Source organism: Triturus cristatus, chromosome 10 (genome assembly GCF_964204655.1).
Source record: "Triturus cristatus chromosome 10, aTriCri1.1, whole genome shotgun sequence".
NCBI classification, from domain to species: Eukaryota; Metazoa; Chordata; class Amphibia; order Caudata; family Salamandridae; genus Triturus; species Triturus cristatus.
In genome coordinates this window covers 166,736,192-166,749,911 of record NC_140593.1, presented here as the reverse complement: position 1 = coordinate 166,749,911, position 13,720 = coordinate 166,736,192, and the positions used below count along the sequence as shown (strand labels likewise).

Sequence of the window (13,720 nt, the reverse complement as noted above, 5' to 3'; positions counted from 1 at the left end):
TTGTTTGGTTGAGTTATTGTGCTGTCTTGTGTTCTTTTGTACTTTTGTTGTGTTCTGTTGTTGGTATGGAATGTGGCTTTTTTCACACACTTTAACAAGTGCTTCTGCTCTTCCAGCCATAGGAAACACATTCCTATAAATTCCCAGTGAAAAACAAAAACATTTGTCACTGCTGAAGGTGGTAACATACCACCCGCCACTTCAGTCCTACTCTTATGAGCCTCAAACCAGGCCTTTAACCCGCACTTTCTACGTTCACTTTATTCGATCGGCCCACTCTCCTCAATTCATTTCAAAGTTATTTAGTCTCTGTACAAAAGCTTCACAGATGCACAGTTCAGTTTGCTCCCTTCCCTCATTTCATTGGGGCGTATGAGGCTATAGTCTGTTACATACATACCTCTCACCTCACCCTATTTGAAGGGTGTCCACCTCCCTTGACTCTTCTTTACGCTACAGACCTGGAACGTGCTTCAGAGATAACGCGGTAGAATCACTAGCCCTAAAAACCCTCCCAAAAATGGCCATCTCCATTGATTTCAAGGGAAACAGCACCCAGAATCCCCCAGGCTCATCCTCTTTGGAGATTGATAAGATTGTGTGCTATGTACATATAGGCCACTATCCCAGCATGCAGTCCCAGGAGGAGAGCTCCTGGCAGTGGCGGATGCAGGTTTCCCATTGGGGGGGGGGGGGGGGGGGAGGGGGAAGCAGATTTAAAGAGATGAGACAAAACATTCAATGGGGCACCAGTTCCGACACCTTCTTTTACATGTGCATATGGTTAATGATGGCTAAAAGTACCACAGCCAATCCAGTAATGTTGCAGTACACTGCGTTTGATGTCCAGTATGGGATCCACACTGGCCCATAATATAGGGCACGATCGATAGATAGATAGATAGATAGATAGATAGATAGATAGATAGATAGATAGATAGATAGATAGATAGATAGATAGATAGATAGATAGATAGATAGATAGATAGATAGTCTATTGATTTAGCTTACCAGTCCAACAAACATTTAGTGAAAACCCAACTCTCATTCACAGACTTCCAGTACATTAGATTGGGCCTATTATCGAAAAAACAATCACAAATACTCACTAAATTATAACAATTTGTAGGTTTTACATACTGTCTCTGCAAACCACGAGGCCCAGAGGGAATTTGCCACAAAGATAAAGTCGGAGCAGCAACAGCACAGAGAACAGCAGTGCGACGCCCCCTCTCCCCAGCATGGGGTGCAGAGTTGCAAGTCTCCAGGTATGCACATGTCCTCTGTTTCCCTGACGACAGAAAGGTAGAATGTTTCAGGTCTCAAACCCACTAACTGGCAAACTGAACCGGCAATGACAGCAAATACCACGAAACGGGCTCCAGATCAGAGGAAAGTATTGTGTTGCTTCTAGGCTAGATGAAATCATGAAAAATAAATGACATGACATAAGCGAGTAATAAAATCACTGCCATTGGCTTTACTTTACTGACACAATGTCAGTCTGTTATTCCAGCAGCAGCTGCCAGACACATATTTATGTACACTTAGCGGTCTTCATAGGTTAGTTAGTTATTCTCATCCTGAGAACTAGCATTTACATGTTAACAGGTTTAATCGACAGAACGCTCAAAAGCAGAGTGATTGCTGAATTAAATGTATAGGTTGTGATCTTGCCAAAAAAGTGGTAGCCTGCTGCGTAAATAAGAAGTGGTACCAAAAACAGTGGTCCTTATCCAATGATTAATAAATCTGAGATATATGTTTTGCTTAGTCAGTTAGTTAGCTAATCATGAGCCTAAACGAAATTTTCTTTAAGAACAAAGGCTCGTAATATTCAATAGGTAATATTACGAGCCTTTGTTCTTAAAGAAAATTTCGTTTAGGCTCATGATTAGCTAACTAACTGACTAAGCAAAACATATATCTCAGATTTATTAATCATTGGATAAGGACCACTGTTTTTGGTACCACTAATCCACCCAGGTCCTTCTTCCTTGGGTTACCCCATTTTTGTAATGGCGTAAATAAGAAGGGTTATCATGTATGTAGTTCTACAGCATATAAAAGGCTGTGCATTCCTTTATGTGTAACAGATCAAATAATTAACTACAAAGCGTTAACCTTTGATGTGAAACAGGAGAAAGGAAGAAATATTCATCTAGCAGCTAAACTGCACAACATAGAATCAGCAAACCTAAGATTAATCCTGCCTTCCCAACTTGATCAAATTGTGTGATCCTAGGCAATTACCTACTTCATTGTCCTCCTTTTACTTTATTTTTTGAGAGCCACTTAGAATACATCAGTTCAGCATGTGCATGGAACAAAAAAAACCCTCTTGTATATGTTTTAATAGACTTTAATGTAGCTCCATCCACACGTCATAACGGACTTGCCTCTCGGTTCACTAATGAGACAGCTGTTCACTAATGAGACAGCTGTTCACTAATGAGACAGCTGTGAGAATGGTGGGGAGAACAGTGTGGATATTTCAAAACCATCACTTCTAATGAAGGCCACTCAGAGCTGTGATACAATCTAATGTACTAAAGTGAAACACTTCTTAATTTTTATTTATTTTTTCTCAGTTTTATACATCGAGAACTTGGCCCAAGGGCATCAGAGCACTTTACATGAGAACCAGATATTTTACATAACAGCCAAACGTTACCCAATTTTTTGGGGCACGGTGAAGTGAAGTGATTTGCCCAGAATCACAGGGTGTTGAGCTAAGGCTGGGATTCAAACCTAGTTCCTCAATTCCAAAGTTGGCAGCTCTGGCCGTTAAGACTACCTCGTTTCCTCATCCTCCTTCATGTTAATGTTAAAGATATTCACTTTTATGAGTTTGAAGAGTTATATTTTGTACAAAACTTTTGTTGCAGGATTTTACATGACAAATATGTTGATAGGTCGGCTTGTGTTAGGGCTCTTAGAGCCAATTCTGACCCTTTGACCGGCTCTAGTTCCGCTCTTTTAATCTGCTGACTTACCCACCTCTACTCCCCCAAGACACAACTACCACAGGTACCTGGTCCCTCGATTACAACCTAGTATCATTCCTGAATGTTTTTGGTGATCAGCTCTTCATATAAACATGTAGGTGAAACACGAATAAATGCAACAATCAAGAAAAGAAACATGACTATCTCTTAATATTTTGGAGACGCTTCTACGGTCGTTTGAGCCATGTGTGCCAATGTACTGCCCAGCAACATGCGTCCTCATCTGCTGCTCATTGGCCCTGCACACACTCTTTGGGTGGTGTTTCTCTGACAGCCTTGCCCCTTGAACTCTGAGTTTCCATGCATCTCCTGGGTTGCAGTTATTTTATTTCTCATAGTATATAGTGTCCTACCTACAAAACATCCTATATATTAAATTTCGCTTTGGGATTTAGCCGCATTCATCTGTCACTGCCAAATGGCGGCATTCCTCTGTTGACCCTGATATGACTTGCCCCGTTTGTCCTGAGCTAAGAGAGACCATTGACCATGTTGTATTCTTTTGCCCACATGACCATACTCACAGGAGGAAATGGATACTGTCCTAATATGGGGATTAGAGATTATAAATCAGCTTCTAGGATTCTCAGATCTAACACAGCACCTCCAACTGTGTTTGCTGTCTCCCGCTGCCTGTTGTGTATGTGGAGATGTAGGCAGAGAAGTGTGGTGCCATGAAATGTTGCCTTGGCATTTTGTAGATATGCTATGGCCATCTGGCAAGGTTCAAGGGAATTATAGTAAGCTAACGTTTTCATTTTTGTTATCATTTGGATTGTTTAATGAATTTCTCAATAAACTAGGCTTTGACTTCTAATAGACTGAATTTGCAGGTTTTTAATGGATTATGTTTTTAATGACTATTATTGATGGTTGTAATGTTTTATTGTATTGATGTTTTATGTGTATATGCTTTTATGGCATTAATTGCTGAATAAAGATTATTGATTCATAAATAGGTAACGGAGTTGCGAAATAAGTGTTGGTGTCAAGCACCTGCAAATACCAGCACAAATTAAGTTAGAAGTAGATGCAGCATAATTTATCTCCATTTTTTCCAAAATGTATTTCCTTTCTATTAGATCTTGTGCAAAAATCTTTTTGTAATATGAATTTTTTATCACCATTTGCCACCAATGTGTACCTTGTAAAGTAGGAGCCAAAAGTGTGAAAAAACAATCAATACTATTTTCACTAGTGCATCCCATGTGCTTTTTGCCTCCTGCCTCCACCTCCGGGTGTCTGATCCGACAGCCACCTGCTCACTTCAACATTGCTGCATTAAATGATATCTATAGTATTCCGGGTTGAATTTTGATTCATGCATAGAATAATGACAGTGAAGCATTTGGGATCATACTATAACTTTTTAACATTTTAGGCGTATCAGCCAGATGTACTAAACATTTTAGAGGTCACACAACTCTGATTCAATAAATCAGAGCTTTTGCGACCTCTAAAAAGTTATTTTCTATGCATTAACCCCATTTAGGAGTCGGTAACGATTTGCAAAATCCTAAAACTGGTATAGAAATGGTTACGGAATCACAATTTGAAAGTAGTGTGTTTTGGGTGTCCTCTCCAAATCACGATTCAATACCATATGTATCAATGGTTTGCAACCATAAATTGAGTTGCAAACGATTGATAAGTTACTGACTTGTAGTGGTAGCTGATATTCAAAGGGGAAGCAGACCCCTCTGGTTCCCTCCCCTTTGGGAATCCGGGGACCAGTACCTACTGTCGCAGAAGTTTTTCAATATTGTTTTTTTTTAAACAGGCCCATTCCCTTTAAGGAAATCGGGCTGCTTAAAAAACACAAAGTTTGCAATTTTGGAAAGCAATCACAGGGATGATGCTAGGCTGACCCTTTCAGGCCACCATCAATTTCATTGTAGCCAATTGGAGAGCGTTGCAATTTGCGCCATGTCCAAATAATATTCATTTAGCATATCATTCAGCAAACCCCTTTGATTCAGAATTTTGCAAGCTGACCTATTAGTCCATAGGTCGATTTGCAAAATAAAATGCAATCAGTATCTTACATCTGACCATATGTTATTACAGTTCACACTTTTTTAAACTGTTTTTTATTGGTCATTTTCAAGCATCAGGTTCTTACCTAACATCAGTTGACAATTGAGCCAGGTGCATAGGAATGTATACACTGTCCCCGCCCCACGGCCAGGGCACTACAAATACATTAGGTAAACAAGTAAACATACAACTATAAGAGCTACAACCTTCATTCGCTCGTAGATGACTTGTATGTGCCGCTCATCATGCCTGGTATCTGTTTACCCCAAGCTCTGGGACCACTTCTAATTCTGTAGGTGTCACAGGAAAGGGTGCAAGTGGTGAGGGTTGGGGCTCTGGGTGGCCATTTCTCATTATTACAGTTCAATTGTCCAGCCTATCATTTAGCTAGGAGCACGTGGCTCAAACCCTTGAGTAGATCTCTTTGCACAACCTCCGCTATGACTGCTAAAAGGCTTCTGAAAATTGGAGACAATGGAACTATTATCATAGGGGTAGCCAAATTCCTAAGCTGGTCTTGGGCTATTCGCGAAAGATATGGTGAACTACAATAAACTTTGCCAATTTTATCTTTTTAGATGGAATTTTATGGACATTTTAATTTAAATGGATTGTATGTTGTGTATAAATTATATACCCTGTGATATCCAATCTATGGTCGCAGTATTCCACATTGTTTTATTGTATATATATGTCTTTTAAGATGAACAATCGTAATAAAGACTTTTTTGACTGACTGACAGTTCAATTGGGGTGTTATTTTATTATTAAGGAATTGTTCCGCTAGAAGAGTGTAATAAGGACAGTTTGTGTCAAGGTATCAAGAAGTACAAATGAGGCCATTTTAGGAAAGAGCTACAACGTGCAACAGTGAGAGCATTAGAATGAAATCTATGGATTATTAGATATACTCATTCTTCACGATCGTTTTGATTAATAGAAGCAAATCCAACTGTGACCTAGTGTCTTCAAACTCTCCTACAGAGAGGCCTGGGGCTGTATTTCTTTCTGGCACACTTCCCTGGAGGCCATACAATCAACTGCCTTTTAGGAAATGCATTTGTAATGCATCTGTGGCAGGCACCAGTGCATCTGCGCAGCCGCAAGAAAACAGCGGCACCGAGGACTAAGGGGCTGGTTCAGAAGAGCATTTATGACTATAGGAAGGAGAGTATGCCGGAGTACCCTCACACACTCTCACATGCCTCTGTGAATCAGTCTCGAATGGCCAGCTCCCCGGGAGTGAAGGTGTAATGGGAGCACAGTCCCTTCCTATTAGTACTGATTGTATATATGACTTGAATCATCACATTTTGGATCTTTTGTGGCAGATTAAAAAGACATTTAAGAGTACGTAAGGAAGAGAACTGTAGGAATACTCTTTTACATACTCTTACATTCCTTTGTGGATTGGCCCCTAAGTTATTGCATCCATACTCAGGTGGGATTGCAGGGGTTCAATACCATGAGCGCATTCAATTGTTGGATGGATCAGGTCTCCCTCTGGATGATACTGACACGTGAGGAGCACCTTCCACTTCCATGTTTCAGCAATGGGGAATAACGACCTGACGAGGAAGCTCTATCTGACACCAGTTAATGAGCTGGGCCGAAATCACCAACCCTCTTGTATCAATCCCCCAAGATATAGGGAAGTTGTAACTCCACAAATGAGTGTGGGTCACACTTCCATTTTTGTTGGTACAAAGCAGGCTGTTGACCCCTAGAATCACCATGACACCAAGCTCGTCGACGCCTCTTTCTGCTGGAACTATTCATAGGAGGTAATATCCTGGTTGACCAGGTTATGCCATTTTTGATGTGCAAGAAAGTAAGTCTTTTTTAGGATAATGTTTAAAAAAAATAGTTTTGGACAAAAAAATATATGAGTCCCTGAAAGACAAAATACACTTGGCCCTATAACCATGCATGGAGACTGGTTATGGGTGTTACTCAATTTAAGACCTTCTCAGAGCTGATTTCATTTTGGGAAATAAATGCCTTTATTTTCAGGGAGATTTTTTCATATAATAAGGATTGTTGCCAGTAATTCAATTGCCGCTAGTGGTGAGTTTGTCATTCGCTGTAATCTAACATGAATTTTACTGGCCGTGGTAGTTTATCCTGTTATGTGCACTATTTTACCCACTAAAGCCAATGGTAATTCTAAAGCTGTGCCGCAGTATGGGCACAGAAGTGTGGGGCGTAATTCCTTCATAGCCAGGATGCTGTAGAGCATACTTGGGACACCCCTCAACCTTTACTTCACCCAGTCTAAACATACTTCACCCAGTCTGGTGTGACTGCTAAATATAGAATTTTTGGAAACCTATTTTCTCCTGTGATCAAGTCTGAACTTTCATACTTGTAGACAAATCTGTGGTGATTCAACCAACAATGAGCAAGATTAGGTTAATGTTTCTCCAAGTGGTCACAATAAGAACCAGATTAAGACCACTAGACTTGAATATCTGTTTGCCCACAGAATTGGACAGATGTTACCACAGCCTTCCCCAACCTGGTCTTCCATGTGTGCCTCAGCCATCCTTTATAGAAGGGATTCGTATTGTCAGCACACACACTTTGATCTAAAGAAGTGCATTCCATTCTGATTGGATGTGCTCTTGAATGATGTCACTGCCTAAACAATTAATTAAACAAAATACGCAATTCCTAATTCCCAGGTTTAGTACACCAGCATCAACCATGGATGACCATCATTTCACCAAAGCTTTGACGGTAGCAGCCAGGGAAACCTGTCACTATGTACCATCAATTATGTTGTGTCTGTGATTCCTTATACCAAACATAGTTTCCACTGCTTTGACATTGAATAAAATATCAGGCACTATTCAACAATAGTGCTGAAGAATTAGCCTACCAGCCCTTGAATACGCAGTAAATCGAATGGGTTCAAAATATCCCAAGAACCACATCACAGGGTGTGAAATAGGTCCAACTGAAAGGGTGTCTTTTGCCCAATTTAAGATGGGCTCTTAATCCAAGGTAACTGTTTGTACCAATAACAGATGAGGGATTAAGTGCTGCCAGCATGCACAAGTTGCACAGTAGCTGTATTCTATAGTCAATGATCAACAGCCTGTTGTGCGGAAGAAGGTTGAAAGTGCTGATGGGTGTTCGTCTACACTGGGAGGGGGGAGGTGCAGCAAAAACATCAATACGTGCAGAAACACTTAAAGTTCAGAGACCAGATGGATGGGTGGGGAGGGTGTCAAACCTAGATAGATCTCCTAGAAATTGTCTTTAGCAACCGGGATAGCCCGAGCCAGAAAGGCTTGAAAGCTATTAGAAATTACCATCATCTTTGGGTAGAATGCTCTAATTTAACTGGGTGAAATAGAAAGGCAAGTTTTGAAATGCTGGGCTGATGGTCTGTACCAGCAATATTTGCCCCTCCGCCCATCCGTTGTCTTCGATGGGGCTCCCATCATTCCAGCGTTCTAATACAAATGAAATGTGCATCTGACTCTGCAGATGCAAAAGAAATAGAATCGATCTCAATACATCTGATTAGAAGGTGTGACGGAATAATAATAATAATCCACATTCGTAAAGCGCGAACAATCACCCGTAAGGGTCTCTAGGCACTGGCGGCCGTCGGGAAGATTAAGGAAGCTATTGCCCAGAGTCACATGGTGCTGGGCTAATCTGCCGCTGGCACCGGGGATCGAACCGTGATCCCCAGACTCCAGAATCAGTCACCCTGGCCGCAGCGCCACACCTCTTCCCAGTATGGACGAGCACGGTTCTTCCACCCAGGGTAGAACAGTCACCAACGTACACTCCTGACAATATTTGAAATTTCAAAAAAAGAGGTGCATGTAGTTTCAGACAGACTGTCAATGCCCCCCTGAGGGGAGTCATTTAAAGGATGTTGGTGCCATTAACTGCTACCTCTAAGTTCTTATGCACTACCCCTGTACACTTCTTTGCCTCTCATGAGTTGTAACCATTGTGAATACTGCTTTCAAAGCCCGGGTACGTAGTTAGCTGCTTCTTCTTTTAGTAGCAGAGTCGTTTTTTTGTTTGATATGTTCCTCACTGTTTTTATGAGGTGGCAGCCTCTGGATTTCAACAAAGATCATTCACAACATGCACAGTTGCCTGTCACTCAAATCAAATGTAGGCTCATGCAAACGTTTAACTACACATGCGTAGTTGAGGAATGTCAGATAAAAACCTGTCCAGGGGTAATAAGTACATTTTTCATATTCTCCTCGACCTACACATTGAGTTGTTAAAAATGGTCCACTGCCATCCTACTGGTGTCCTGAGGAAGGGTGCCGTGTGAGTCCATCATCTTTTACTTAATTTGATCGATGTCCTGCCTACGGGCAACATAGAGCACGAAATAGTGGATAAGGAGGCAAGATAACTTTTTCCCGTCTCTTCATCCATCGTTTCCTGTTTTGAGGACCTTGGGGAGGATGTCGATGGAATGAAGAAGGTGATGGACTCAGGCAGCTGCTCCCACAGGACGCTGCTGGTAGGTGTCAAGGACGGCAGGCAAAACAGTCGGGGGTTGGTAGTTCAGAGTGGGGCGTGGTGCCCTCAAATATGCTATGTTGAGGGAGGAATCATAATGCAGGCTGGTGTTGGTGGAGTGGGTAGGGACACAGGAGTGACCAAGAACAACTTTTGGGTCTGTTGTGAGAGCTGTGCAGCTTTAGCTGGTTGGCCATGGTTTTCCATGTGGATGGGGCGTGAATGGCTGTCCAGGGAGCTCCCCCTTTCTCTGGGTAGCCCATTTTCTAAAAGAAATTCTAATAGGTAATTTGTGTAGCCCCCCCTAGCTTTAAAAAAAATATTCCGCACTGTGAGCCATGAGGCTTTAACTTTGCACATCCCTAAATTCAATTGTCAAGTGATGCCACTTCCTGCTCTAGCACCAGACATAATAAGAGGGCATGTGATGCCACTTGTGTTATACTTATGACTTTAGTGAATTGATGCCACAGTGCCCACCTTATGTCCTCTACTTCGGTGAAGTGCCCTTAAAGACGGATAAAGAAGAAAAGTGTGTGTTCCACAACTGCTGCTCTTAATGGTGACATTAGATTATCATATTCAGCTAATAAATGGTGTTAAATAACTTCCCCTAGTAAATGACATTAAATCACTATCTTCTCCTAATGAGTGACACTAGGTCTCCATCTTCATCTCATGAGTGACATTAGATCATTCTCTTCTCCTAATGAGTGACACTAGGTTCCCATCTTCTCCTAATGAGTGATGTTAGATCATGATATACTCCTAATGACAATACATCACCAACTTTATGAGTACACACGCCATTGTTGGACCACTCCAGTGTAACATAAAGAAACAACGCTTTGTTTGCCTCTTTGCAGACACCATGCATGGAAGTGTGGATGCGCTGCAAATAATTGTCTTCAATTTTCCATTTGAAATATTGTGTACTACAGGCATCTTTGTAGGATAGTAATCTTCTTCCAAGAAGTAAAACTAGCTCCACCCCAAACCATCTGTACACAAGCAGATTAGATAGAGTGCTTGGTTGATAAGCTGAATACCCTAGATTAAAGATTCAAGGCGCCTTGTCATGCAAGACTTGTTTTCCTTCGACCGCTCAAGCCTCTTTCCGCCACCCGCCTCCTCATTCCTAGAGACACCAGAAGTAATTTGCATCAGATCTCTCAAAACAAGGGGCACTGCCCTGAACATGTAAATAAACTAACGTTTGTCATACAGTTTAGGTGTTGCCTACAGACAGCTGTACTCTTGAGCATAGCTTATTTACAATTCTTTCAATAGGATGACATATTCTTCCACTCCTTTCATTCTGGGGACTCCTTTTTCCGTCAGCACTTCATGTGAGTGCCTATTTTTTCTTACTCTCGCCATTGTGTGCTACTTACCCACAGAAACACCTGTCCCTGCATTCTACGTCTTGAACCCACCTTCCACCCCGAGAAGGGACGCTGGTTTCAACATCTGGTTTGTCTGGTTTTCTTTTGTTTACAACCCTCTTAACCAGCTACTCCAATATTCACCCTGACCAATCACCAGTTCTTACTCCACTCTGCCTCCGGTCTCATTCTTTTTTTATTTTTTATCTTATAATACTTTTTGGGGGGAGGGTGACAGCTGCAAGTTGCTGCCAGGTCGCTCCTTTCTAAAAGTAAAACAAAACATACACTTTGACACATGTTTTATATATTTTTAATTTACTGTTCCAAGATGGTCTATGCGTGCACATGCATGGTGACACTGGGGCTGCCGTGGCATCATAATGTATATGCACACAAGCGTGGTGATGCTGGGACCGTGGTAGTTTCATGACCCACCAGCGCGCAGGCCTAATGACTCCACCCACGTCTACCTCATTGCACTGTATCCTAATGCTGTTTGACATCAGCAAGCAAGCCTTTTCATTCCATTTGCTAATGTGAAGCAGCATTGATAAAAATCATTGGCAAAGCCAAAGGGATGGCTAATGCCATCAGAGGGCGCGACATACCAGCTTTGCCAATGCTTGCTTTCAGGCTTCTGGGTTCAATGGGTGGTGATTAGTAAACAAATGCAGCTGCACAATGTGACAAAGAAGACCTGCCTCATTATGTTACCCTGCTAGCCTTCATACATGGGAATGTTTAATTAGTACCTCAAACAGGAAGCTGCAAAAAGTACCAGCTGGGGACCCTTTTATTCGACGCCCTTTCCTTATTTGGTAATGTCATTTACTACTTTAAGTCTAATGCAGAATGTTCATGTTACTCCATAGAAAAGAGTGGTTCAGAGGTGGAAGAGGTGTGGTGCCAGGGCCAGGGTGACAGACCCAGGAATCTGGGGATCACGGTTCGATCCCAGGTGCCGGCGGCAGGTCAGTCTAGCACCATGTGACTCTGGGCAATAGCTTGCTTAATCTTCCCGACGGACCCAAGCGCCTAGAGACCCTTACGGGTGATTGTTCGCACTTTACAGATGTGGATTATTAGAGGTACCCAGAGACCGGGATGCAATCTTCAGGTGGGGAGGCAGAAAAGGCTGAGCGTCATAAGGACCCTGAAGGTTTCCACTGCCCCTCCCCCCTCCCTCGCAAGAGTGGGAGTCAGTGGCAGCCCTCAACAATGTAAACAGTTTCATCATCAGAGCTGAGATCAAAAGGAACCTAATGCACGTGCACTCAAAATGCTTCTCCAAGCATTTGGCACGTGTGTCTGCCTTGTAGGTAGTTACCTGGGCAGGGTCTGGGCTGCTCCAAACTTCATAGATGACGGGCACGTGGAAACAGCAAAAAGAAACAAAACGTCCAACGGTTTGTAATGGCCCCAAATCTACTTTTTGATTCCTTTTCACTACCAAACATCCATGTTTATTTTGAAATCATCACTCTATTCATTTAAATCTAGAATCCTGCATAGGCTTTTCTATTTAGCTTCCGTCAGCGGGGCTTCTAAGTCTGTGCCACATAATTGTGGGTAACAAGTTTGCTTTCGGCAGTGTAAATTTAAAAAAATGATAATTTGCAGTAATGATGGGGAGCATAAACACACGGGTCCTTGGGGTGTGGGTCTGTGTAAGTGAGAGAGCAAAAAAATGACACTGATAAACAGGAGGTGAGAAAGAGAGGGATGTGACTGAGAGAAGGCTGGGTTTATGGGAGGGAAAGTTGTGTGAGAGAGGAGATGGAGTGAAAAGATGTAGAGTAGTGAAATAAAGTGGTTTGCGTGGAAAAATTGTAGAGGAAGGCTGTATGTGTGCAAGAGAGGGGAACAGTGTGAGTGTGTGTGTGTGTGTCTAATGTTGGCAAGAAGAGTGCGGGGGCAGAGACGGATCTTAGAGTAAGGAGTTACATTAGAAGGCAAACAAGAATATATATGCAAATGAAAGTGAGTCTGTCGGTACTTCACTAACTGTATTTCAGAAATGTTGGGTGGTGCTCTGTGTTGAGACACATTACCTCGGGAAACTGAGGTTTAACACTGCCCCCAACCCAACCACCCGTGGGCATAGGGTGGAGGTGTCTTTTTGGGGTGTAAGAATGTAGGGGCTCCAGTACCCAGAAAAGCAAACCTTCCAATCCCATAATGCAATACGCTGTTGGATGCCTCTTGACATCCTCGTGAAAAGAATTAAAAGTCAGCTTTGAATATTCTGTTTTTGAGGCAATCTAGGATTAAACAGTCTAGTGTAGCCTTTCAAGTGTCGCTGTGTGTATCCCACTGTTTATGGGCAGACATGAACATTCCTCTAAACAACTAAATGGCCTTCACATTGCCTAGAACAGTGAGTGTCTACTTGGGGTTGGCGCACTCGGACATAGCACCCCACAAAGCCCTCGGTCCCAATGGCATTAAATTGGAGCAGCAAGAGCCAGACATGTCTAAGGAGACCTGAGAAAAGAAAAACAGTAAGATTGCTGGGCCCTCTCACTGAGCCGAGACAAGAGTTTGGCCTGCTTTATATGTCACATCTACAACATCTGTGTGAAGTGCCCTACCTTGGACGGACGCAACACGGACATACGACGGAACGGAGGAAAGGTATAAGTGAGCTCAAGGGGCAGGGAGTGTCCAGTGGTGGGTGAAAGAACTGTGGGGTGGAATCCAAACTATGCAGCCTTGGTAGGCAGCAAGCCTAACTTTTGGCAGCAGCAGACTTCTGAGAAAAACTTTGGGCCCCAGCACTTA

General features: G+C 42.5%; 1 protein-coding gene across 7 annotated transcripts in view; it reads right to left on the bottom strand.

Annotated features, from left to right (window-relative positions):
- NHSL2 (NHS like 2) overlaps positions 1–13,720 on the bottom strand; it is a 1,089,020-nt gene that overhangs the window by 184,221 nt on the left and 891,079 nt on the right. Inside the window, exon 1 of one of the 7 annotated variants that reach the window (XM_085630754.1) lies at positions 1,141–1,280. The exons of the other annotated variants lie outside the window; for them this stretch is intronic. Within the exon in view, the coding sequence (XP_085486880.1) occupies positions 1,141–1,243 (103 nt within the window). The 5' untranslated portion in view covers positions 1,244–1,280. Of the gene's footprint in view, positions 1–1,140; positions 1,281–13,720 lie in introns of those variants that run through there. 7 annotated transcript variants of the gene reach the window in all.